This window comes from Microcebus murinus, chromosome 7 (assembly GCF_040939455.1).
Source record: "Microcebus murinus isolate Inina chromosome 7, M.murinus_Inina_mat1.0, whole genome shotgun sequence".
NCBI lineage: Eukaryota > Metazoa > Chordata > Mammalia > Primates > Cheirogaleidae > Microcebus > Microcebus murinus.
Window position 1 is genome coordinate 87177901 of NC_134110.1, and position 27688 is coordinate 87205588.

Consider the following 27688-nt stretch of genomic DNA (forward strand, 5'->3'; position numbering starts at 1 on the left):
AAATGTCAAAGATTAGTTTCTAGCGAAAACTAGGCCCGAAATTAGGATTTTACTGTTGCCCAAACAGATGAGAGTTCTGTGAAAACAAAAATGGAAGCAATTCCACAATTACACTTGGCCCAGTTACAGAGTGAGCTTGTTCAGTTTGCTGAGCAAGTGTCTGTGACTTATCACAGCCCAAGTCTGTTGTTGCTTCTGTTAATTAAGTCCCCTTTATAAGTAGTTAATATTTAGGAACAGGTTTTTTAATGTTTATGAAACCAGCATTAGTTTATGTGTACGTTTCAAAATGATAGTCGTTTAGCCCTTAAACCTGTAATTTATAATATACACATTTATTTGTAACTTAGAAAGTTCCCCTTTCTTTAGTTCCATTATGTTTTTTTCCCTTCATGCATCTGGTTTATAAAAAAAATGTTTAAAAGATAACCAAAAAATTATGGATAACCTTTTAGAGATTTCTGTTGGATTTATTAAAGGAGTTTTCTTTTGAAATAGAGTAATTGCCTTTCATGAAAGACCTCTTTTCACATTAAGTTCAAAATTTGAGTTAATTTGGTTTTCTCTTATTTAAAATGTATCCATAAGAGTAAAGGTTTTTTTGTTGACACTTTCCTATCATTCAGTAGTTGCTATTTTGCTAATAATAGAATTTTGAAAATTCTTATGAAAAGGGAAGAAATGGTAATGGTATGTGGTTTCTCAAACAAGAGCTAAATCTGACCTTATTCTCCTTCTTATTCCCATCGTTAATGACCTACTAGTCCATAGATATGTAGATTTTAAGGTATGGGGTTTCTATTGATTATGGATCTGTCTTCTGCTAAATTATTACTATTTTGTAGCAGCCTGGAGTCTATGTGTGTTTTTTCCATCCTTGTTTTAATATTGTATTTATCTGCTAGATACTTTTAGATTGTGACTGTATTGGTAATTCCTCCACACACAGGAAAATAACTTCTTCATTATGTTGGTGGCCATTTATAAAGTTGAGATTGGAGGTCTGGATCAGTACTTTTTCTATAAGCCAAGCATACTATGATGTCTTTAAGGGAAGTGATATAACTCACAATGTGCCCAAATTTATATTACCAGGCCACAATGCCATGAATTTTGCTGAATATAAAAGTGATTTTTAATATGTTGTAGATCAGGAACCTTTTGTTTTCATTCACTGGAAACTTACTGCACCTTTGCTGTGTTTATGTTCAAGCACTGGGCCAACAAAGAGATAGAAGATACAATTCCTGCCCTCACTCAGCACAGTCTGAAGTTGCATTTGCACTTCAGTTGACACAATCAACGTAAATGCCATTATCCATTTAGCATAGCCCCGTAAGTGGTGCAGAGCGGAGAGGAGAGCGTGTGGCTGTGAGGAGATAGGCAGAGCCCTGGTGGAAGATGGGATCTCAGCTGGAGAGGAGCGTGGGAAGGATGGAATGAATGCCAGGGTCTTGGCCCTCTGGTGTCTGGTGGTGTGTATGGCATCCTTAGGAGAAAGATCAGTTGCCCAGTGTGGCTGCGGCTCACGGGGAGGTTGTGGGCATTGAATTTGGAAGTATTGGGCAATACCAAAGGTATTGAATTCTGCCACCACTATCACCCCATCCCAGTGACTTAGACATTTTCCTGGGAAAGCTGAAGAACCACATAAGAATCTTAAGTAGGGCCAGTGTGCTCAGTAAAGTATGCTTCTGGAAAAAGGAACGTAAGAGCATCGTATTAGGAGAATTAGAGAGAGACTGTAAGCTAGAAAGTTGTTGGGGAAGTATCTTAAGAGTCCCAGCTTGAGTTGAAGAGGCCCTGGACCAACCTAGAAAAGCCTGGAGGTAATGTTTTACTTTTTAATCTGTGTGTTTGTTTGAGTTTTCTTTTGTTTTGTTTTTAAGAAAAAGCGTGGAACAAAGATGATTGTTTTATCATTATGTAGAGAATTGTTTAAATACAAACAAACATTTGCTCTCATTTTTTGTTTTAAGTACCTAGTTTGTTGCTGGTCTTCCATAGGGTGCAGTGGTCTTATAAAGGCGTGAGATAGTGTCTCTGCTTCCTACTGGCACTGGATTTCAGTCAGGAGCAAGACTGGGAAGTCTGTTGGTGCAGAACCCATGTGGCCTTGCATGGATTAGATTTCATAAGAGCCTGTCATCAGTAGAGAAATCTGGAGTGGGAGGCTTGCATGTGAGTGTAGTTTCTGAAGAAACAGAAGTTGAAAATTACAAATTAAAGCTAGGCAAAGAAAATACTTGAATGCCTCACTTAACTAGCGTCTTTAGGGAATGAGGTCTCAGCGAACTTGGGAAATAGCCGGCATCGACTCCTGGCTGACATGAACTCGTTTTTGTGAAACTTGCCACGTCCATATGCCAGTCATTCTTCACTGGGGAATTCCTCCTCTCTCTGCTTCCACGACAGACAGTCTGTGGTTTTCTCCCTGTCCTGGCCCTGTGGCTGGTTCGCCCACTCCTCCCTCCCGCTCTCTAGGAGAGTGCTGGCGTGGCCTGATCACACTCGAGCAGAGAAAGTCACTTCTGGGACAGCGTGCACTGTGGAAGAGAAGCGGGAAGGAGCAGGAAGCCTTGTGGGTGCCTCTTACTGAGCCAGGCAGGGGCAGGAGCGGGGGGAACATACGCCCCAAGGGTTTGGCAGCCCCTGGGAGACCAGTGGAGCTCTGCTGCAGGGCTGGAGTGGGGTGGCCGTGATGTCTCAGAGGCCGTGGGAATGCGGGCTTGGAGCCAGGGGCCTGCAGGTGAGGAGTGGCCACCAGGAGACACTCAACTGGGAGATCTCGTTTTAAAGTGACTAGGGGTGAATGGAGAGCATCGGTTGTCTTTAACGCACCCTGTTATAACTGTCTCCGTACTCAGCACTGCAGTGTTTCAGGATTCTAGGCCAAAGTAGCATATTAGACCATCTAAAAAAAACGTGGTGTACTGAACTGGGTCAGATAGATAACTCCATCCCTTGGTAAGTTTATTCTCATTCGCTTAAGAATGAGTTTGCTTATCTGTAAACTTTTATTTTCTCCAAAACATCATGTAGTGAATCTAAGAGTACAAAGCAGACTTTTGGTAAAGTACGAGTATCATTTTCCCTTTTGGTATTAAGGTAAGTCAGAAGCTCTTTTTAGAAAGCTTCTCTAATTTGTCAGTTATTTTCATTTATAAGAGTTTTTAAATACCATAGAGTTTGGAGTTTAGTGTTCTGATTTTATCACCTGTTATATAATAACAGATATAATTTGCACGTTCATGATCCACTTATGTTCCTAACTCAGGAAAGCTAACAGATACACTTCTTGAGGGTTTTAATACCTATTTAGAAGACCTTTTTATGCATTACTAAGACATTTCTTGAGGGCTTTAATACCTATTTAGAAGGCCTTTTTATGCAGTGCTAAGAGTTTTCCTTTCAGCCCAGCTAATTTTGTTAGGTGCTTCCTACCAAAGTTCAGAAAAGTACTTTAATTCCTTCAGTGCGGAGCAAATGCATACTTGCTGGGGGAGTCAGCACAGATCTGTGGGACAGGATGGGCAGGTGGGCCCTGGACCCCCACAGATGCATGCTGGGATCCTAACTCAGCAGTGTCCACATTTGTGATCTCCAGCAGGTAGCATAGCTTCACTGAGCCTTGGCTTTGCCAGCTGTGAGGTGGAAGATGATGGAAACAGACCTCAGGTGTCTAGATCTATGTCCGGCCTGTATTGGGCACTGTATAAAGGGTATGTTGTTTCAGATTGTCCTTTTGTTCTGTGTTGGGCTGGTACAGTAGTTCATCGCAGACACCTTGGAAATCAGCTGATACTTTTGCCTTTAAGGAAAAAAGTGTTCTCTAACCATCCATAAGCCCAAGCTCAAGTTTTGTCTCTTTACAGGCAGCCATTCGGCAGCTCTCCAGACGACCTGCTATGTCCCCATCCTGCCGCCGAGTCTCCGAGTGACGAGGGAGCTCTCCTGGACCAGCTCTATCTGGCTTTGCGGAATTTCGATGGCCTGGAGGAGATTGATAGAGCTTTAGGAATACCCGAGCTGGTCAGCCAGGTACGCACAGGAGGGCAGCTGGGGGCCACGTGTTCTTCATGCCCACAAAGATGGCATTTTCTTTTGTGTACAGGTGTTCTGCAGCTGCTTTTTAGAACGCTGTTTTTTACTTTGCAACAGGCTGGCCCTGTTTTCTCCCTTCCCCTCTTATTGTTACTCTCATGGAAACTTTGGCCTAAAAATGGAAAACACTGAGAATGAACTTTATGTATAATTTGAGTTATCAAGAAAGGCAGAAACTCAGGTTCCGCACACCTAGCATCTGCCCTGGCTGACAGGGAGGGACACGCGAGGAACAGAGAACAGAGTCTGTGCACAGCACTTTGCTGCCCAGTGACCTGAGCCCTTCCACCTGGAAGCCAGCGTGAGCCTCCGACACCAGGACCGCTGCGTTCATCTTACCCCTGTGGGCCAGGGCGAGGAAGCTATTGGTGCTGGAAGAATGCTTTGCACATGAGTTAGCAGAAATCATTTTAGAGGCAGCTGCAACTGTCTCTAAATAATTTTGACCTTTGTGTGGGTTTAGCCCACAATAATTTTGGGGACATTTAAGCATAAATGGGAATATGAAAGAAAACCAGTTTTAGTGAACTTACTTAGTTTTCTTTCTCCAGGTAATTCATTGGTTACTTTAAGAAAGTCAGTCTCTACTTTGAAAGTGCTTAATAGTTTGATCGGTCTTGTTGATAAAATAAATAAATAAAAATAAAACAAGAAAGTGCTTGGTAGCAGAGATATAATAAAGAATCTAACATAGGCCGGGCACGGTGGCTCACGCCTGTAATCCTAGCACTCTGGGAGGCCGAGGCGGGCGGATTGCTCAAGGTCAGGAGTTCAAAACCAGCCTGAGAGGCCGGGCGCTGTGGCTCACGCCTGTAATCCTAGCTCTTGGGAGGCCGAGGCGGGCGGATTGCTCAAGGTCAGGAGTTCAAAACCAGCCTGAGCAAGAGCGAGACCCCGTCTCTACTATAAATAGAAAGAAATTAATTGGCCAACTGATATATATATATAAAATTAGCCGGGCATAGTGGCGCATGCCTGTAGTCCCAGCTACTCGGGAGGCTGAGGCAGAAGGATCACTCTAGCCCAGGAGTTTGAGGTTGCTGTGAGCTAGGCTGACGCCACGGGCACTCACTCTAGCCTGGGCAACAAAGCGAGACTCTGTCTCAAAAAAAAAAAAAAAACCAGCCTGAGAGAGACCCCGTCTCTACCATAAAAATAGAAAGAAATTAATTGGCCAACTAATATATATAATATAAAAATCAGCCAGGCATGGTGGTGCATGCCTGTAGTCCCAGCTACTCGGGAGGCTGAGACAGGAGTATCGCTTGAGCCCAGGAGTTTGAGGTTGCTGTGAGCTAGGCTGACGCCACGGCACTCACTCTAGCCTAGGCAAGAAAGCGAGACTCTGTCTCAAAAAAAAAAAAAAAAAAGAATCTAACATAGTCTCGTGAAATAGCACAGTACCGTCTGAATCTGGCTACACAGCTAAATTTGCGTGAAGCGGTGCATCCTAAAGAGTAATCTGGAAAAACCATCACACTCTTGTTACTGTCTTCCTCTTTACTCAGCATGAGTCATCTTTATTTCTTATTGCCACGAAGCACCTTCCAGGGTCCGTTCCACCTCCTGGGTGTGTTGACGTATCACGGGCCTGCGAGAAGGTGCCGCAGAGTCACTGGCGACTTCTCTGAAGCACTCAGATTAGTCTTGTCATAATTCCCGCAGTTCAGCAGACAGAAGTGGGAGTAAAGACTTGTCAATTCATATTGAAAACAGCAGAATGGAAAGAAAAGACTTGAGGTTACAAGCTATAACCTAAAATAAGTCAAGACAGGAAAATGGAGTTTAAATATTTCCTGTGTGGCTGGTGTGTTTTGCCTTTTGTGATAGAATTTAGCATTCGGTATTGTTGTCCTTGAGCTTGTCTAAGTGACATTTAAAAATGAGATCCTTGGAGTTAGTTGCTGAGTGACATGTAACATTTTTATCAAAGCTAGTATCGTGTCATCATTTAATATTTGTAATCCCTTTTAAAATTTATGTGATTTCTATTTTGTCTTATCAAATCCACCATCCTAATGATATTGTCATATTAAACTAAATTATAGAAATATGATTAGGTAGAATCAGGGGAAATGTAGAATACAAATAACTATTTATACTCATCAGCATTGTATATTTTCTTTAAAAATGGAAATTACTTGATCAGATTTTCTCTCTAGTAAAGATGGGCAAATATTTAAGGTTCTGAGATAGTTTTTTGTGTGTAGTTAGAGCAGTAATTCGACGTGAACAGCTGCCGCTGCTTCGGCTCCATCCGCGTGTCTGCAGCAGGCGTGGGAAGGGCAGTGGCCCCTGGCTGTCACAGGCTGGCCTTGGGCTGTGCCGATCTGAGCCCAGGACTCAGGGTGGCTCGGCACGACGTGGGTAGATAGTTTTCTTGAAGGCCTAGGACTGTACTGAGCTAAAGAAAACTTGGGAGACTTCATTGCTGCTGAAGTCTTTCCCTCCTCAGTAGCAAGTACTCCTAGAAGCAGGAGAAGAAAGAGAATGAGCTAGGTACACCTTCCCCTCCACACAAACATAGCCAGGGCCCCTGGGTCTGAGGTGTCCCCTGGGGAGTTCTGGACTTTCCACACCTGCCTCATTCTGGCCCTGGTAGACAGGCAACCCTAAGAAGTCCCAAGTGTCAAACAGCTAGACTGTGTCTAGTAGGTAATGAGCGTGTGGGAAGTTCTGGCAGCCACAGAAAACAAATAATAGGCAGTGAGTCGCACTGAGGATCTCAGATCCCACATCACAGAATGCATTGGAACCCCCCCCCATACTAGCGGAATAGGCTCATTGTATGGTCGCTCACTTCATGCCTTTAAGTCTCAGCTTTGCCATCTGCAAAATGGGGGTGATGGTGGTCAGTATCCCAATGCTGCTGCCCCCAGCTAGGTACTAAGTTGTTGTCTAACTGAAACAATTTATCCAGGTGTGACTGATCAGTCAAAAAACTTAATACTTCTAGGCCGGGCATGGTAGCTCACGCCTATAATCCCAGCACTCCCCACTTGGGAGGCCAAGGTGGGACGATCACTTGAGGCTAGGGGTTCAAGACCACTCTGGGCAACATAGTAAGACCCTGTCTCTACAAAAAATAGAAAAATTAGGCCGGGCGCGGTGGCTCACGCTTGTAATCCTAGCACTCTGGGAGGCCGAGGCGGGCGGATTGCTCAAGGTCAGGAGTTCAAAACCAGCCTGAGCGAGACCCCGTCTCTACTATAAAAATAGAAAGAAATCAATTGGCCAACTAATATATATATATAAAAAATTAGCCGGGCATGGTGGCTCGTGCCTGTAGTCCCAGCAACTTGGGAGGCTGAGGCAGTAGGATTGCTTGAGCCCAGGAGTTTGAGGTTGCTGTGAGCTAGGCTGACGCCACGGCACTCACTCTAGCCTAGGCAAGAAAGCGAGACTCTGTCTCAAAAAAAAAAAAAAAAAAAAATAGAAAAATTAGCCAGGTGTTGTGTTGTGCACCTGTAGTCCCAGCTACTGGAGAGGCTGAGGCATGAGAATTTCTTGAGCCCAGGAGTTTGAGGCTGCAGTGAGCTATGATGGCACCACTGCACTCTAGCCTGGGTGATGGAGTGAGAGACCCTGTCCAAACTTAACACTTGTAGGGGATGGTTGCATTTTAAAGTCCAGGTCCATCTTTGATGGGTGTAGTGAGTAGGAGGCGTTCTGGAGTCATGGCCCATTTCTCCCTTGGAAGAAGTGCTGCTCTAGGAGTCAGACTTGACCCTTGCTGCTTTCCCTGTGTAACTGGGTCTATTGAATACGGGCATTTTTTAGAAAAAGATGCAGACACAAGCCAAAGGTACCTTTGTGTAATAAGTACAATATAAAAATCTTTAAATACGTGACAGTGAAAGAAAACAGCCTTATACTGACTCTGCTGTTTTTCGAGTTTTAATTTGTCTGTTATTTGGTGCTTTCTCTTCAGAGCCAAGCAGTGGATCCAGAGCAGTTCTCGAGTCAGGATCCCAGCATGCTGCTGGAGCAGAAGGCCCCCGTTTTCCCACAGCAGTACGCGTCTCAGGCACAAATGGCCCAGGGCAGCTACACTCCCATGCAAGACCCGAACTTTCACGCCATGGGACAGCGGCCTAGCTATGCCACACTCCGCATGCAGCCCAGACCCGGCCTCAGGCCCACGGGCCTAGTGCAGAACCAGCCGAATCAGCTGAGACTCCAACTCCAGCATCGCCTCCAAGCACAGCAGGTGTGTTCTTGGGCTGCGCCCGGGAGTCGGGGGTGGCGACTGGAGAGCGTGGGGAAGGTGAACGTGCGATGGCGCGGCCGTCCAATAGCAGGCAGACAGTGGGCTGGGTAGGGCGTGATTTAAAGTCAAATGTATTGATTCCTGTGTGTATGTATTTAGAATCGCCAGCCACTCATGAATCAGATCAGCAATGTTTCCAATGTGAACTTGACTCTGAGGCCCGGGGTACCAACACAGGTAAGGGAACAGACCAGCCATCCACTTTCATTGTATGCATCTAATTTCTCTTGTAATTCCTTCCTCTCTGATAACCTGAGCAAAGTGACTTGGTTGGTCAGAAAATCCTGATCGACACACTGCATCTCTGCTGTCACCCACTTATCTTAAGTATGTCACTTTCGTAGTTCCCCTCTTGACACTATCACTTTTATTGCCAGGTACAGTCGATTCTTGTTATTCTGGGGAATTATGTGACACGAGGTTAGTGCAAACGCTGAATTAGAGAATACGGAACTATAATACAGGGTCGGGTTCCTGAAAGCCTCTGGCCACAACATTTTCATCAACCAGTCAATACATAACCTAGTTGTATGTGCTTCTGTCTAAAGACATCTTATTTAATATGTAAATATGTATTGTTGATTCATTGACACTGAACTCAACAGGCAACAGCACCATAACTCAGACCCGAATGAAACTTACCTACCACACCTGTTTTCTCCTTAAGGCACATCACAGCCTCCTGCACTTGGGAGCTCTAGACAGCCCTTCAGCGTGTGCTTGAGTGCCATTTTAAAAAACAAAATCACCAACAGGAGAAACAAAAAATGCAAAAATCTTGGCACTGAATAGACCACAGAGAGGGCACTCATTTACGGTACGAGATGAAACAGGGATTGCCTTGTTCAGCCTCAGCTAGAAATGTGCACGTTGGTGTCTAAAATTTTTTCCACTGTGCTCATGTCCACAAGTGACTGACAGTGCCATGTGTATTTGTTTGGGGGTTACAAATAAATTCCAGTGAATAGGCAACTTCACAGATATGGAATTCATGGATAATGAGGATCGACTCTACTTAGGACCCATAAGCAACTTTGTACCTTTCACCGACAGCAAGCACTGGAGTCCTTTCCCTTCCTGCGCCCTCTTCCCTCCTATATGTTCCCGTTCCCTTGTTCCCCTGCTCTCCTCCCTTTCTTCCTAATCTCTGTTCAGCCTCTTCTGAAGTGTTCCCTATCACCTTTTGTCGCAGTGATTTTTGTTTCTCTTTATACTTGTGTGTCCCTCAGATGAGACTCCTAAACTGCCATCCTCAAGGTTTGTATCACAGAGCCTTCCTAGAGAAAGAACTGTGTTCTTTTGAGGTCCTTCAGTGAATTGTGTCCTTACAAAGTGAGTTGATTGATACTCATGTTGAACTTAACCCTGCTAAGTCATGGCAGGGTTTCAGAATAATCATCATATCTTTAGAACTTAGACGCTCACATTCTCAATCAACTTCAACTCGAAGTTCCTTCCATGTAATTTTATTTTCCAAATAATTTTACACAAGATAGTACCATGGTTTTCCTGTCTGTAATGTTCACTTTGGTTTTTATTCTGTGTCTGCCCCCAATGTGTTTCTTCACGTATTGCCCCCGATCTCAGGCACCTATTAATGCTCAGATGCTGGCCCAGAGACAGAGGGAAATCCTGAACCAGCATCTCCGACAGAGACAAATGCATCAGCAGCAGCAAGTTCAGCAGCGAACTTTGATGATGAGAGGACAAGGGTTGAATATGACACCAAGCATGGTGGCTCCCAGTGGCATACCAGCAGCCATGAACAACCCCCGGATGCCCCAGGCAAACGCACAGCAGTTTCCATTTCCTCCAAACTACGGTACTGGACTTACACCCCCACCACCTTTCAGCAGTCCTTTCTCCCCGGTGTCCCCCAATCCTGGGCCACAGCTCCTCTCTCTCAGCTCTTTGCATGGCTCCCAGATGAATCTGGCTAACCAGGGAGTGATAGGAAACCCGGGAGGACAGCTGGGGCCTGTCAGGAGTCCCCAGGTCCCACACAGGACCTTCCAGGCTCTCAGCCCAGGTACCACTTTTCTCTGAGCGCAGGTCTTACTTTACGAATGACCGAAGTAAGTGTGTGTGGCGAGTGTGTCTGTGCTGTGCTTGGGCGTGTATGAATGGATCTGTTCGTGCCCGTGTCTGTGAACACAGGTGTGTGTGTGTATATTTATATTTGAACATCTCTGAGTCTGACTCAAGCAAATCAATAGACACAAAATGCTGAAAGATATAAATTTAAATATTACAGCATTCTACAACTTTTGAAAAATAAAGACTTTCAAGATTATACCAGATGTTTAATGTATAGGTAATACTTGAAAAGTACGTTATGGAAACCACAATGGGAGGCCTCTTAGTTTTCTTCATACTGATTTGTTGTTTAACGTCAGTCTTAAGAGATGAGATAGCAAGTGTGTAATGTCATAAACGTTAATATTTGTGTGCATGTCATGGTCAATTAATAGTTGAGTAATATTGATAAAAGTGCTTAACATTAATGACGTTAAAGTCGAAATGACTTTCCCCACCCTTTGCCAGAGTTATCTATAAATAACTATTAAGTCATTGTGTTGTCTAAATCTAAGTCTCCTATTTCTCTAAAAAAATGGAAAGATAATGTATAGCTTTTTTCTTAACTTCTTTAGGTAATTTAAGTATTAATTAAATACGCATATTTTACAAGTCTTCCGGGCAAAAATGGACTAACTTAACGTCATCCCTGAAATATCCTAAGAAGTTGCCACCCTTGTTTTCCCAGCTCCTTTTCCTCTCGTTCCTTTTCTTGTTTATTGTAAAGACAGGGTCTCGCTCTATCACCCAGGCTGAGTGCAATGGTGCAATCGTAGCTTGAACTCCTAGCATCAGGGGCTTCTCCTGCCTCAGCCTAACGAGTAGCTAGGATTACAGGCGTGTGCCACCACACCCAGCTAAGTTTTTTTGTTTGTTTGCTTTGTTCTTTTAATTTTTTTTTTTTTTTTTTGAGACAGAGTCTCGCTTTGTTGTCCAGGCTAGAGTGAGTGCCGTGGCGTCAGCCTAGCTCGCAGCAACCTCAAACTCCTGGGCTCGAGCGATCCTTCTGCCTCAGCCTCCCGAGTAGCTGGGACTACAGGCATGCACCACCATGCCCGGCTAATTTTTTATATATATATCAGTTGGCCAATTAATTTCTTTCTATTTATAGTAGAGACGGGGTCTCGCTCTTGCTCAGGCTGGTTTTGAACTCCTGACCTTGAGCAATCCGCCCGCCTCGGCCTCCCAAGAGCTAGGATTACAGGCGTGAGCCACCGCGCCCGGCTGTTCTTTTAATTTTTTTATACAGACAGAGTCTGACTGTTGCCCAGGCTGGTCTTGTATGCCCAACCTCAAGCAATCCTCCCACCCCAGCCTCCCGAAGTGGTAGGATTACAGGCCTGAGCAACATGCCCACCCTGTGTCCTTTTTAATGATTTAGAAAAGTCTGTCTCAAAACTGAACAAGAAACATACTGAATTTTTTTTCTTATTCTTGCTAATCTTGGATAGCACTAAAGTACCACAAAGCTCTTTATATAAATAGAAAACAAGCTAACCATGAGTGCAGTTACTTATTTTTAATAATATGTCCGTCTCATCGTGGAATGACTTAATTCAATGGAAAATTATTCAAGTGTGTTGATTTTAGATATGTAGCAGAACTTTCATCCAATTTAAACAATCTAATTATAGTGATATATAAAAAATTTAAAGACTTTTGTCTATTTCAGGTCACAGAGAAATATGTATGTTTTACCCAGTCTTGCTTTGTAAATGGATTTGAGGAAAGAATAGTGTTTTCTTTTTTTTTTTTTTGAGACAGAGTCTCACTCTCTTGCCCCAACTAGAGTGCTGTGGCGTCAGCCTAGCTCACAGCAACCTCAAACTCCTGACTTAAGCAGTCCTCCTGCCTCAGCCTCCCAAGTAGCTGGGACTATAGGCACGAGCTACCATGCCTGGCTAATTTTTTCTATTTTTGGTAGAGACAGGGTCTCGCTCTTGCTCAGGCTGGTCTTGAACTCCTGAGTTCAAATGATCCACCCACCTCGGCCTCCCAGAGTACTAGGATTACAGGCATGAGTGCCTGGCTAAGAATAGTGTTTTCTCTAACTGTAGCCATGATGGTTAGTATGGTTCCTGGGCACATTCTAATTGCTATGGAGATTTTTTTTTCTCCATGTATTTTATCTCAGCTTGGAATCTCTGAAATGTATGTAATTAATCAGCTCATGATCATGTATTTGAAAGTAATTTTCTATGCATACTTAATTTGTAATGCTCTCTTTTCTCCCTTCAGTCACTATGTATGATAAAACTAACAATCCCTTTTGGATTTCTGCTTTGTTTTTTTTTAAGGAATAAGTCAGCAACCTGATCCAGGCTTTACGGGAGCCACGACTCCCCAGAGCCCTCTCATGTCGCCCCGAATGGCACACACCCAGAGTCCCATGATGCAGCAGTCTCAGGCCACCCCAGCCTACCAGGCGCCCTCAGACATGAACGGATGGGCGCAGGGAAACATGGGCGGAAACAGGTAGTGCCGTGGTTCCGGGTCCTTTGGGGTTGAATGATCACCAGGGAGACTTTCCACAGACTGCCTGTCCCTCTCCTTTATTTTTCTTTTAACTTCTTTCCTCAAGCAAGTGATATCAAGTAAACTGCTAAGCCAGTTTGCTTTTCCTGGGGCAGGCAGGAGTCACCAGAATTTACAAAATGCCTTAGCAAAATGGCTTAGCAAAATGCCTTTTCCTTTGAAGTAAAAAGAACATGTCTAAAAGGAACCACCCCCGAATTTATGATAGAAGCTTCTGTGGAAGGCAGTGACCTAGAAGCTGCGCTTTATCAGTACATGTGATAAAAACAAGCGACAAGCTCCTCAGGCAGACGTGAAAGTGGGGGTATGCTTTGAGCGTCTTGGTAATGTTCCGAAAAGGAGAAGAGCTTGGTGGCCCCTGCAGCTTCCGTGAGCATAGCTTCCCCTGCTGTCTCAGGCCTCAGTGACCCCACCGCCTGCCGGCCACCGGCCACCGGCCGTGGGTTCAGGTTTATTCACTCTAAAGTAAATGCCTGAGAAACAAGTTCTCTAAACTGCCTGCCTCTACTTGCCACCGGGCTCTAACGTTTTCTGTCACCTCTCTGTTATGTTCTAGCATGTTTTCACAACAGTCCCCACCACACTTTGGGCAGCAAGCAAACACCAGCATGTACAGTAACAATATGAACATCAATGTATCCATGGCGACCAACACCGGTGGCATGAGTAACATGAACCAGATGACAGGACAGATCAGCATGACCTCAGTGACCTCCGTGCCTACGTCGGGGCTGTCCTCCATGGGTCCCGAGCAGGTGAGCACCTGAGGCTTTTGATGGTGGCGTTTTGTGTATTTCAGCATCAGATGTATCTTTCCATGTGCCTAACGTCTGCTGTCAACACCAACATTTAGGGCGGGCGAGGTGGCTCACACCTGTAATCCTGGCATTCTGGGAGACCGAGGTGGGTGGATTGCTTGAGGTCAGGAGTTCGAAACCAGCCTGAGCAAGAGCGAGACGCCGTCTCTACTATAAATAGAAAGAAATTAATTGGCCAACTAATATATATAGAAACAATTAGCCAGGCATGGTGGCACATGCCTGTAGTCCCAGCCACTCAGGAGGCTGAGGCAGGAGGATCACTTGAGCCCAGGAGTTTGAGGTTGCTGTGAGCTAGGCTGATGACACAGCACTCACTCTAGCCTGGCAACAAAGCGAGACTCTGTCTCAAAAAAAAAAAAAAAAAAAAAAGATAAAAACACCCACGTTTATTTTGAAAAGTGTTTTTTCACCTTATTTTCACCTGTGTGAGTGAGATTAGCAAAAATACTTGTTAATGCCAAAATAAACACAAAAGGATTCCTGACTGCTCAAGGACCTTTTAAAATATTTCTTAACTGTCTCATCATTTACATTTTTCTCTTATTTGAGGAATTTTAGCAGTATCTAAAATCAATCACTAAAAATGGAGTGGTGAAATATGCTTTTTAAATAGCTTTATTTTAGGTTTATACTTTAAAAACTGATTTTTTTTTTTTCTAAATGTAAAACCAGATGAAAAGCAAGAGCCAAACTACCTGCCATCCAGTTAGGTTGAAAGGGTACATCACTTAGGCAGGCAGACTAGCACAGATAACCCAGAAATTATTCTAGAAACTATTCTTCGAATCTTTGGAACATGGATGTCATGATTTTTTTTTTTTTTGGTCAATTTTTTTTAATAATTCTGTTTTGTGTTGATTAACACTGAAATGATTTTACTGCCCCCATGTACATGCCAGGTTCACTAGGTGGCAAAGACACTCAAAGCATTTGAGATGGTGGGTAAGCTAGCCTGGAGTGCAGAAATCTGTGGCTGACCCAGGAGTAAAGATACAGGTTCATAATTTTACCGTGGTATTTACAGATCTTATTTTTAAAGGGCCCAAAATGCTGATCATTCTACTACTGATCCTCCATAGTTCAACAGAGTAAAAATGTGGCAAGGACCCTGAACCTTGTTTCATATAAAGAAAAATTTCAGCCTAGAAAATTTAAATGACTTAAGCACTAAATTATTGACTGTACTGAATTTCAGCTAGAGCAAGATTGTAAGAATGGTGAAAGATTGAAAAGTTTGATTAGGTCTGTTTAATTCTGATGTTAGTAGACTCACAATCTTTATGAAAATTTCCTGAATGTTATAGTGCCTATAAAATGATGATTAATAAAAACGTAAGGTACATGAAAAAAATGTAAAGAAAGCTCTTTGAATTTTAAAAAGGCTATGTGCTTATAGCAATAACTTGTATGTCTACTGTTGACTTTATGGTGGTTAAATGCCTATTTGGGTAAATTAAACAGATATAAATTAAAGAAATATAGACTTTTGTATCTTTTCAATGGAGAAAATACAGGGTTAATGTTAAATTTCATACAAAAATGGGTTAGTAGTGACCCTTGATTTGCTTATAAGGACAGCATACAAAGGAATGCCACTGGGACAGTCTCACATGGGCCTAGTCCAACCTGCCCAGAAACAATCTGATGCATTTTAATACTCCAGATAGTCTTGACACTTATGCATGGACTTTAAACCTTTTGAATATCAGAGTTAATTTGGAAACCCAGAAAACCAGCTGCAGTGCGTCTTCTGACAAAATCATTCTTCTGTTAGCATTTGTACATTTACTTTGTAATTTATAAAACAAATGTACAAATGCAAATGAATAGTATGCTTTATCAGAGTAAATTCACAAAATCCAGCACTGTTTTGCATATTCACACTTGTTCTTGCTAATTAAATACCTTGCCTAAGTAGCAAAGATGTCAGGAGCCTCTCAGGTGACTTCAAAGTCCCAAATGTGAGTCATTGGTCTAATTTGAACCAGCCACAAAAGTGAACAGGTTATCGCATGAAGATGTGTCTAGTATTATTGTCTCTGTTGAATTTGATTTTTGTATAGAAAGCAAATAAAGTTAAATTTTGAAGGCAGCTAGTTAAGTATCTATTTTCATGTTCCTCTGTATTTCCCCCAAAATATATACATGGGAGAATTGGTTTAGGGAAGAAGCCATTGTTATATAGTCCCTTTCCCCCATTATTAGATTCCTAAAAATAAAGGATAGGAAGGGTGATGGTTGGTTGTTTCCCAGAACACCTGTGGGTGTCCCACTGAACGGCCTGTCTTGTCACCTCAGGTTAATGATCCTGCTCTGCGGGGAGGCAGCCTTTTCCCAAACCAGCTGCCTGGAATGGATATGATTAAGCAGGAGGGAGACACATCACGGGTAAGAAGCAGGGAAGTGTATGAATGTGGTGGAAAAGTGAACTTGAATATTTTATAGATCAAGATTGGCATAGATACATTAGCAACCAATAGATTAAGATAGTTGTAAAGTATCTTCTGATTTCATTTGGCATACAGTGCTTTTGTGTGAATAATTATTGCTTTAAGCTCACTTTAATTGAGCTGATGGTGACATATGAATTAAGAACAGTAATTTTACCCTGGGATGATATTATTACAGCAAAGCAAAAAATAAAGTAGCAGAGAATTAAGTCATGTTAAGGCAAACTTTATTTTTTTATTTATTTTATTTATTTATTTTTTTTTTTGAGACAGAGTCTCTCTTTGTTGCCCAGGCTAGAGTGAGTGCCGTGGCATCAGCCTAGCTCACAGCAACCTCAATTTCCTGGGCTCAAGCGATCCTCCTGCCTCAGCCTCCCAAGTAGCTGGAACTACAGGCATGCGCCACCATGCCCAGCTAATTTTTTCTATATATATTAGTTAGCCAATTAATTTATTTATATTTATAGTAGAGATGGGGGTCTTGCTCTTGCTCAGGCTGGTTTTGAACTCCTGACCTCGAGCAATCCGCCCACCTCGGCCTCCCAGAGTGCTAGGATTACAGGCGTGAGCCCCCGCGCCCGGCCTATTTTTTCTTTTTCTGAATCATAGTGTTAGATTTTTAGGAGGATGAAGAGAAATTAACTAATAATTGTTCTTTTTCTTATTTATTTATTTATTTATTTTTGAGACAGAGTCTCACTCTGTTGCCCAGGCTAGAGTGCTGTGGAGTCAGCCTAGCTCACAGCAACCTCAAACTCCTGGACTCAAGCAATCCTGCTGCCTCAGCCTCCTGAGTAACTGGGACTACAGGCATGCACCACCATGCCCGGCTAATTTTTTCTATATATTTTTAGTTGTCCAGCTAATTTCTTTCTATTTTTTAGTAGAGGCCAGGGTCTCGCTCTTGCTCAGGCTGGTTTCGAACTCCTGACCTTGAACAGTCAGTCCTCCCACCTCAGCCTCCCAAGAGTGCTAGGATTATAGGCATGAGCCACTGCGCCAGGCCATGTTCTCTTTCTTAAGTCTAAGCATTTTTCTGTATTTCATTGTGCTTAGGCAGTAATCTTATGTATTATTTGCTCATTGCACCTTAAACACTTGTTCTAAGGACAGTGATATTACTGTGTTGAGCCAAGTCTTAAAACCAGAGAAGAATTAGTACTTAGAACCCAACTGAAATGTGTCTAGCAGCAGATGCCTTACAGGGAAGGCTCGGTGAGCAGTTTGGCACATTGGTAAATGGGCTGCGTGGCCCTCTTAAGCTAAGGGGTACGACCTTGGCAGTAGATAGCTCTCTTTTTAAAAGTTCTCTCCCAATAGGAAAAATGTAGGGTCGATGTTGGATTTCCTACAAAAAAGGGGGTCTTAGATGGTTTTGTTAATATTAACATTCAAGTTTAGAAGTTAATGGCATAAATTTGATGCCGATTTTAATAACATATTGTGTTAGTGTTCTCCATGTGGTTTCTTGTGTTTTTAAGAAGCATAGTCACGGATGGCAGAGATGCTGGCTGTGGGTGGCAGTCCCCTAGATGTTGTCCATACATGCCCAGATGGTTCACTGCTCAGATGCACACATGCACAAAAACTCACTCAAACCATTTACATATTGATATGTTACTATATTTCATATTGACCATGTGTTTAGACTTGAAATGTGCCATTGATGGAGGTTGACTCCCCCTCAAGGGGCTGGTGTCTTCCCGGATGCCAGTCCTGTTTTCTCCCCTACTGGAAGTGAGTGCTCATGTGACTCAGTGATAGCTCGTGTGCAGAAGTAGAGGCTTGAAGCGCGGGATGCACTTCCCAGAGGCGCAGTGACATTAGTGATAATTAGGCTCCCACAGAGTTCAGCCACTTTAACCCAAAAGTGCCAGGGAGCTTAACCTCTAAGCACATCCTATCTCTGTGGGAAAAAAAAATGCATTTGGGAGGCCAGGCTCACATTTCCCTCCCTGAATCCCCACAGTGAGATTAGGCCTCCCTCCCTCACTCTTCAGCATGTGACTGGATGCCAGCCTAGGCCGGTGTTCCAGTGGCCCTGAGAAAGCCACTTTGTGGCTTAAGGCCCTCAGAAGCTCTGCATGGGCCTGGTCTTCCATTCCTCTCTCCCAAGCGCCCCAGGACTTGACCTGCCTTGTATCCTTTCTCTGCTACCATGTTACCTCCAAGAAGAAAAAATTTGCTTACTATAAAGCAGAATACTCAGATGGTCCCACATTCTGCCTTTTTTTTTTTTATTATTATTTTTTTTTTGAGATAGAGTCTCACTCTGTAGCCCGGGCTAGAGAGACATCAGCCTAGCTCACAGCAACCTCAAACTCCTGGGCTCAAGTGATCCTCCTGCCTCAGCCTCCTGAGTAGCTGGGACTACAGGAGGCATGTGCCACCATGGCCTGCTAATTTTTTTATTTATATATTTTTTTAGTTGTCCAGATAATTTCTATTTTTTTTGTAATAGAGATGGGGGTATCACTCTTGCTCAGGCTGGTCCAGAACTCCTAACCTCAAACGATCTGCCCGCCTCAGCCTCCCAGAGTGCTAGGATTACAGGTGTGAGCCACCACACCTGGCCCATATTCTGCCTTTTAAAAAAATTTACAGGCCGGGCATGGTGGCTCACGCCTGTAATCCTAGCACTTTGGGAGGCTGAGGCGGGCGGATTCCTCAAGGTCAGGAGTTCGAAACCAGCCTGAGCGAGACCCCGTCTCTACCAAAAATAGAAATAAATTAATTGACCAACTAAAAATATATATACAAAAAATTAGCCGGGCATGGTGGCGCATGCCTATAGTCCCAGCTACTCGGGAGGCTGAGGCAGTAGGATCACTGAGCCCAGGAGTTTGAGGTTGCTGTGAGCCAGGCTGACGCCATGGCACTCACTCTAGCCTGGGCAACAAAGTGAGACTCTGTCTCAAAAAAAAAAAAAAAAAAAAAAAATTTACAGAAACAACCAACATGTGTTAAGCATTACTGCAAGCCTGATTCTCCGCCAAGAGCTTTATTTAGATTCCCTCCTTTAGCCACACCACAACTATCTTTTAGAGCCACTGTTGGGATTTTTTGTTTGTTTTTGTTTTCAAAAGACAGGGTCTCACTTTCTTGCCCAGGCTAGACTTGAACCTCTGGGCTCAAGCCATCCACCCACCTCAGCCTGTCGCTGGGACTACAGGTGCAGGCCACTGTCCCTGGAAAGCACCCCTTTTGAGAGTTTAATGACGGCCCCAGGCTGGCTGACCCCTGAATGTGCATTCTCAGCCCTTGCACTCCACTGCTCCCTCCTCCAAAGGGAACACCAAGCTCTTGTGAGATTTTTCTCACAGGAGAAAAATGTTCCAATTCAGGGAGCATTGGAAAAAATCAAAAAGGAATAAATTTTCTTTGGTGCCATTCTCTTCTCATTTTACTTGGATCCTGAAGGGAAGAGAAAGATATTCACAGGTACTGTGGGACAGACAGTGAAGATGCAGCTGTGTGTTTAGACGAGTCCTCAGCCTCAGGCATTGGGGTCCTTCATCTCGGAAGGGAGGAACCTCCAAAGCGAGGAAAGGGAAGGGCCTTTTGGCCTCCAATCCAAGGACTGTCCTGGGCCCTTCATAGATATCTAAGGCTCCCAACATCTTCAGATGAGGCAACTGAATGTACCCAAGGTCGCACAGCTAGCACGTGGTATACCTAGGGTTGAAGACTTAGGGAACTGGTGACCAAGCCTGATTCAACCAAGGGAGAAGGTGGCCGGCCAGGGAGGGGTGACTGCTGGCGGCAGCCATAGGAGGGCAGGGGACCACCTCGAGCAGCACCATGCGCAGCACAGCGGTGCTGGGCACCATGGCAGGCTAGCGGGACCAAGGTGTTCCTGTTTATCCATGTCTGCATGCCTGACAGTGCCCACTAACCCTAAATGGAAAGATGCAGGTTGAGATCTCAAACAGCAACTTTTAGTAAATATAGGGTGTTCCCTCTGTCCATCAAAAGTGCTTTTGGGATCCCTGGTGAGAATTCCCCTCTGTCGTTGCCTAGCCAGGCCACTTGTACCTCTCCTGCTTTCTCTGGCTCTGCCTGTCCCCTTCTTGAGTCTGGCTCATCCATCTGCACTTTGTTCCTGCTGGTCATCACGGCCCGAGAGCAGTCTGGCCTAGGCACGCTAGTGTTCTGCAGCAGATAATGTGCAGCGTGGCCCTTCTCTTTCATGAGTAGTAACTGGAAGGCGTTTTGCATTTGTCACCATACTGCTTATGTGTGCCCAGATAGGGGTTCGGTTGTCTTTATCCTCTTGTATTTCTTTCTTTTTTTTTTTTTTTGAGACAGAGTCTAGCTTTGTTGCACAGGCTAGAGTGAGTGCCGTGGCGTCAGCCTAGCTCACAGCAACCTCAAACTCCTGGGCTCAAGCAATCCTACTGCCTCAGCCTCCCAAGTAGCTGGGACTACAGGCAGGTGCCACCATGCCTGGCTAATTTTTTTCTATATATATATTAGTTGGCCAATTAATTTTTTTCTATTTATAGTAGAGACGGGGTCTCGCTCTTGCTCACGCTGGTTTCGAACTCCTGACCTTGAGCAATCCTCCCGCCTCGGCCTCCCAGAGTGCTAGTATTACAGGCGTGAGCCACCGCGCCCGGCCCATCCTCTTATATTTCTGCAATACGCTCTGCTGCTGTTAGGAATCTAGGAACTTGAAAAGAATTTTTATTGGTAACTGGTTCTGTTTGTTGAACTAGAAAGCACTGTCATACACTGTTGACTACATTCCATCTCTCTTGAAGTGGAGATTATAATTGTACCTTGCTTTAAGCACAGCTAGTATATACAACTATAAATTCACCAAAAAAAAAAAAACTGTTTAGAATCCAATTCACATGTTCGAAAAGTTTTTGTAAAATAAAGAAAATTTAAAAAAAAGATTAAAAAAAACTGTTTAGAGAAGGGCTGTTAGTTTACTTAACCAAAAGATTCCTTTTATATTTTGTATATATTTTTGTTTTCTTTACATATTTTTTATAAGGACTTATCATAGTACTCCTTTATATTTTACATATATTTAATTAGATTTACATTGCGTTTACTGCTCAGGAGCATAACTCTTGCATCCAGTAAAAAGTATAATTGTAATCACTTGTATTTACTAGTGTTAGGAAAATTGATCACTCACTAGGATTGGCTTTTGGTTCATGATGATGATGACGGTGACAGCGGATGACATTTACTGGGCGCTCATGTTGTCCCAGGAACTGTTTAAACACTTTAAGTACATTATTTTATTTAACCCACACAACAGCCCTGAGAAGTGTCCATACAGAAAGGTTCAGTAACCCCCGGCCACTCCAGCAGTGCAGCTGAGACCCACCCGGGCGGGTCACTCCAGAGGTGCCGGTGCTCAGCGCTCTCGCTTGCCCAATGAGGATTCTGGCCCCCAGCAGCTCATTGATGTTAGTCCATGTTAGGGATACTGCCTTAAAGTTTTTAAGCCCATAAATTGAATGGGGCATAAATACTTCTCAGTAGAGTTTCTTTCTCTAAGCTAAGTGGAAAACTGAGGGATTTTTTTTCATATTTTAATCAGCATGTGTTTTCATATGAAATTATACAAGTGACACAAGTTAGGAATAAATATTCAGCTTTATATCATAAAGTACATTAAATGTTCTTCTCTGAGAAGTATACTCACAGGTATTCTTCTAAGCTTTTTTTTTTTTTTTTTTTTTTTTTGAGACAGAGTGCAGTGGTGTCATCATAGCTCACTGTAATCTCAAACTCCTGGGCTCAAATGATCCTCCTGCCTCAGCCTCCCAAGTAGCTGGGACTACAGGTGCACATCACGACACCCAGCTAATTTTTCTATTTTTTTGTAGAGATGGAGTCTTGCTCTTGCTCAGGCTGGTCTCAAACTCCTGACCTCAATCAGTCTTCCCACCTCAGCCTCCCAGAGTGCTAGGATTACAGGCATGGGCCACCATGCCTGACCTAAGCTAATTTTTTAAGTTTAGAGAGTTGTGTACCTGACCAGGGGCTAATGTAATTCCACCTTTGACCACAGAACTTATGCTCTGGCAACAGTTTCCTCAGAACTCTCTTTTTGGGGTGCTACAGTAAAATAGATTATTTGGGGCCAGCTTCCTTTCTCATCTTCCTTTAACTAGATAATTTCTAATGGCCCTAATGTGTTAGAATTCTGTGTCCAAATATCTAAATCCCTGAAGGAATTGCTATATATTCCCACGGCACCCACAGAACTCAGATCACATTGTAATTTGTCAGCCTTGCCTATTGAGCAATTTTTGTGATAGCAGTGATCAAGAATGTCTTGTTGTAGTTCTATTCCCAGCACTTGGCACATAATAGATGTGCAATTAATATTTGCTTAATGAATGAAAACTTTTGGGGGAAAGATAGTCAATAGCCAAAGAAAATCGTTAACATATACTCACACCAGCCAAGGAAACACTTGCTCACTGTAGCCTTTGGTACTCAGTCATCGGCACATAGAGCCAGAAACTAGCAAAAACATCCCTAGTGTCAGAACCCAGGTTTATTTAGCTTGTTGAAGCCAGGGAGAACACTTACTTGTAGAACCCTGGAGTATCTCATAGGGCAAAATCAAGAGGGACATTTTTAGACTGGTCCAAAGGTCAAGAGTTCTCTCAATTGGTTGTTCACGGTCAGTTGCAGATTAAACTCCTTGTTCTACTCTTTCCCCCTTCTCACAACTGGACTTGACTAGTCTTTAAAAGAAAAAACGAAAGAGGGACATTTTATAGGAGGTGAGTGTTTACTAGATAAATCTGAGGAAGGATTAGGAAGTAATGGCTCCTCCTGGATTGAATGCTGCCAGAAAACACCTGGGCGAATTGCTGGGGGTTTCAGCAACTGGGTGTCTCTGTAATTTCTGTTGAGAAAGCGGGAGAAATGAAGTAGAGCTAGGATGTCATTGATAAGAGAGCAGTCATTCAGGAGAGGTTAATAATCCATTTGCAGAGTATACCCCGTAAGAAATAGCATGTAGACTGTTGGGATCATTCTGGTCCCTTTGGAAACAATTGTGTTGAGTTAGGAATGGCACCATCTGCTTGTCCACATCCAAATCAAGTGTACTCATCCCAATGTGGCATTTGTGGTTTGCAGTATTTAAAACAAGTATTTTGATTGTTTTTGTGATGGTTCCATCAAAAACTGTGGTATCTCACAACTTTTTATCTGTCTTCCTGCAGAAATACTGCTGACACTGAAAGTAGCTGGTTGCTTCTTTCTTCAGCTGACCGGGCTCACTTACTTAAGACACTTCCCAATCTGGAGAGCTGTGTCTATTTGTTTTGACCCAACTGACTTGCCAGCCAGTTCTGCCAGAGCCAGATCAGCAGACAGGCCTGGGCCTGGCTCCCAGAATGGAGTCTACTCGGCGTTTGCAGGAGGAGCCGCTGCCTCTTCTCTTGACAGTCTGAAGCTCACATCCAGACAGTCGCTCAGTCTGTTCACTGCATTCACCTTAGTGCAACTTAGATCTCTCCTGCAAAGTAAATGTTGACAGGCAAATTTCATACCCATGTCAGATTGAATGTATTTAAATGTATGTATTTAAGGAGAACCATGCTCTTGTTCTGTTCCTGTTTGGTTCCAGACACTGGTTTCTTGCTTTGTTTTCCCTGGCTAATCAGTCTAGTACAAAAAGACTAAGATTTCATCTGGGGGAAAAAAAAAAGAATTAAAAGAAAAAATAAACTAAAGGTATTTTAAACTAAAACCTGCATTTGGGTTGGAAGCAGGGCAGACACCGTGGACGGCACTGTATGTACAGACACACCCAATGAGTGAAGACCAATAAAGTCAAAGTTGTATCTTTGTAGAAAGCTCTAAAGACCATGTTGAAAAGCATTTCCAGTTATTGAACAGATGAAAAGGAGCCTGTGAGAGGGCTGTTAATATTAACAAGTATTTTTCTTTTTTCTCCTTTATTAAAACCAAACTAGTTCACCTAAATCGTAAGTCAAGAAATATTTTTCATTTCTAAATTAAATTCCTTTTAGATTGATCAGACAGCTGGAATTAGCATCTCTGCTACCCGCTGTGATCCTGACTCCTCCCTTCCCCTTTCTGCCTTCCCCCAATCTTTCCTCCTCTCATTAAAAAAATAATATAAGCTACAGAAACCAGGTAAGCCCTTTATTTCCTTAAATGTTTTGCCAGCCACTTACCAATTGCTAACTATTGAATTTCAGAAAAATGCATTTACTAGCAAGGAGAAGAGCAAAGTTAACACTTGATACCAGTCAAGCTAAGGACACCTGCTTTGGAAGCATGTTTATTCTGTTCCCCAGCAACTCTGGCCTCCAAAAGGGGAGAAAATACTAGTGTGTTTAAATTGACAGCAGACATCACGACAGATTTAACCTCTGCCATGTGTTTTTTATTTTGTTTTTTAGCAGTGCTAATTAAGCCGAAGTTTTGTAAGGTACATAAAATCCAATTTATATGTAAACAAGCAATAATTTAAGTTGAGAACTTAAGTGTTTTAATTGTATAATTTTTGTGAGGTATACATATTGTGGAATTGACTCAAAAATGAGGTACTTCAGTATTAAATTAGATATCTTCATAGCAATGTCTCCTAAAGGTGTTTTGTAAAGGATATCAATACCTTGATTAGACCTAATTTGTAGACTTAAGACTTTTTATTTTCTAAACCTTGTGATTCTGCTCATAAATCATTTATCTAATCTATATGATATGCAGCTGCTGTAGGAACCAATTCTTGATTTTTATATGTTTATATTCTTTCTTAACCTTAGAAAGACTACATGTTACTAAGCAGGCCACTTTTATGGTTGTTTTTCTTGTCCACTCTGGTAGGGGAATAATCTTTTATTAATTGGTGTCAGTTTCAAACAACTGCAATACCAAGAAACTGATGACCTTTTTTGAGCTATTTCTCCTCAATCCCTGATACACATACCTTTCTTACCTAAATTTCAGAATGATATCTTTTTGATGTCTAAAAAGCAAAGCATTTTATAATATCTCATTAGCCAGGCTTTTTAGGAACAGAGAAGTTTTTCCTTGAAATTTGATTGTTTGTTTATTTGTGGCAGGGTGAAAAATGTACAGACTACCCCTATTTATATCTCTCTCTATATGTACAGATTATGGAAATATGGAAAGAGATATAGCCCAAAGATAAATGGTAAGTCAGTCTGAAAGTGTTGCTCCATACTAAAGAAACTTTCTGGAAATTTGCATTTCGAGACTTTTTTTCCACTTGAGAGGGATCTCAATACAGGGAGGTGGCCAAGGAACAGCACTTCTCAGTGGCCACCAGTTCACATATCCCCTCAAAAGGCTCTACTTTTCTCCACCAAACCATTGGGTTGCCCAACTGTGATGGAAGAGACGAGCAGATGTTGGCCCAGAACTCCAGGACCCTCCTCCGTGGGACGAGGCTGTGTGGCACACAGTGTCATGTGACCAGTCTTAAATTAATTTTTAGAAATACGTGAATTAGAATGACTTTAACTTCACACAGCACAAAAGAGAAACAGAGTTTGAGCTGGCTTTTTGTTTTAAGTCCCTCTTTACTATAACACTGTCCAAAACTATCTTATGTCTCTTGTCGTCCCTCCATCCGCCCACTGTGTTTACTATCAATCCCATTCAGACAAATCTCTGCAAACCTTGATACTGGTAATTTACAGTAGTTCATGATCATTACTGTTTTGAAGGAAAAGAGATGATAAATTCTCTACGGTTTGGATCAGGTAATGGATTTTGTTTCACATCTAATTAGGAGAAGAACAGTAAGCGAGGGAATCTCCTCTGATCATATTGATCACTATAGAAGCAAAAGCCAAATCAGTTCCCTTCATCATCAGTATTTCTTATGCTGTACACAATAAATTTGTTAGACTGAGTACTTGGTTTTTGTTTAATAGAACAAATAATCAGTGTTTTACTTATATTACTAAATGTGAAAAACATAATGTGAAAAGTATACATACATTAACTTGGTTGTAAAGCTCATTTAAGTGTTCATGTAATGTGGTAAGTTTAAAAAGTGAAGTGAGCTGTTTCACTACAATGAATTCATCCTACTCAAAGATTAAACTGCCCCTCCTCCATGTGTATCTCTTACGGCCGGTAATAATTGAAAGCAATGTTTTTGCAGTTTATATAATGCAATTTTTAATCTGTGTTCAAAAATGGAGTTCATATGGGCTTAACACATGAAATGGGTGGCACATATCCACTTGCAGAACCCAAAGATACACAATCAATTTTGAAATGCAACTTAAGCCATTAATTGTTGGTGTGAATTTAAAATTTTCTAGTGTTTGTATGGTAGTATGCTGCCTAAGAGCAAAGTATTCTCTGCACAAAAGAAAATTACTGTAGTGGCTTCGATTTTAATTAGAATTTTCTCCCTGGTGTTTCTTTATAGACTAAAACAAAATCTTTTAAGTTTCTTACTACAGGTAAAAGCTATGTGCAAGAACCTCAAAATGCTAAAATCTAGCATAATGCCTTAGATCTGTTTTTAAGTCTTGTATATTCCTACATAGCTGTCCGATGTATTATATTTGTATAGTGAATTGTGTACAATTTTTGAATAAGTACATCATCACTTAACCTTTATGTTCTTGAATAGTGATGATGATACATTTCTTCAAACATTTAACTGTCATTTTTTTTCTTTGTCATTCGTGGGTTTTATTTGTACAGTTCCTCATGAAGTTGCATCTGAGATGTGTGTATATGAAAAGATTATACAAGGGTAAAATTAAGCAATATATTAACTATGGTTCTTCAGGAGAAAGCTTACAGTGTTTCAGGTTGTGATTTATTTTCAAAATGGAGTTGACTCTGAACATCACTTTGTTCACCTGCATTGATGTTTGTATTTCTAGTGTGAGCAGTTTATGCAAAGGTAGATATATTCAGAGAAATTTTAAATACATTTATGCAAGTTAATATTGCTTTGCTGATGCTATTTGCTTATTTGATGTTAAATAATGCTATTGTAAATAAAGAATTCTGTTGTTATTGCATCATTTAATAAATTTTAATGCCTTCGGGTTTTACATGGCTTTAGAGATTTTAGTGTGTTTATATTGTATATTCTTTCATAATTGCATGTAAATTAAAAATACCTTATAATAATGTCTTACATTTATATGGTAGTCGACACTATTCACAGCATTTTAACATTTAATTCTTCCAGTAATTATTCTTCCCATTTTATATATTTTTCAATTTGAAGCCAAGGAGGAGGTATGTCTTAAGATTATTTAACTGCATAGGCCAAGTCTAGTTCCTCTGCATCCTAAATGGTATTACTACTCTTTTCACTACACTGTTCCACCTCCCATTCCCAAATGACCAAAAACATAAGAATAATGTGGACTTCTGAATGCATTATTAAGGTTATATGTCACACATTAGAATAGTAA

The 27688-nt window shown here is 42.2% G+C and overlaps 1 protein-coding gene across 5 annotated transcripts in view; it reads left to right on the forward strand.

The window, feature by feature from the left end:
* NCOA2 (nuclear receptor coactivator 2) overlaps nt 1–27324 on the forward strand; it is a 282123-nt gene extending 254799 nt beyond the window's left edge. For 3 of the 5 annotated variants that reach the window (XM_020288881.2, XM_076005232.1, XM_076005233.1), the window contains 8 exons: nt 3876–4041; nt 8036–8314; nt 8474–8551; nt 9962–10196; nt 12748–12925; nt 13542–13740; nt 16105–16194; nt 23462–27324. In XM_020288881.2, coding sequence (XP_020144470.2) covers nt 3876–4041; nt 8036–8314; nt 8474–8551; nt 9962–10196; nt 12748–12925; nt 13542–13740; nt 16105–16194; nt 23462–23473 — 1237 coding nt within the window. In that variant the 3' untranslated portion in view covers nt 23474–27324. The remainder of the gene's footprint in view (nt 1–3875; nt 4042–8035; nt 8315–8473; nt 8552–9961; nt 10197–12747; nt 12926–13541; nt 13741–16104; nt 16195–23461) is intronic. The other 2 variants (XM_076005234.1, XM_076005235.1) reach the window with 2 other exon arrangements.
* The last annotated feature ends 364 nt before the right edge of the window (nt 27325–27688 follow it).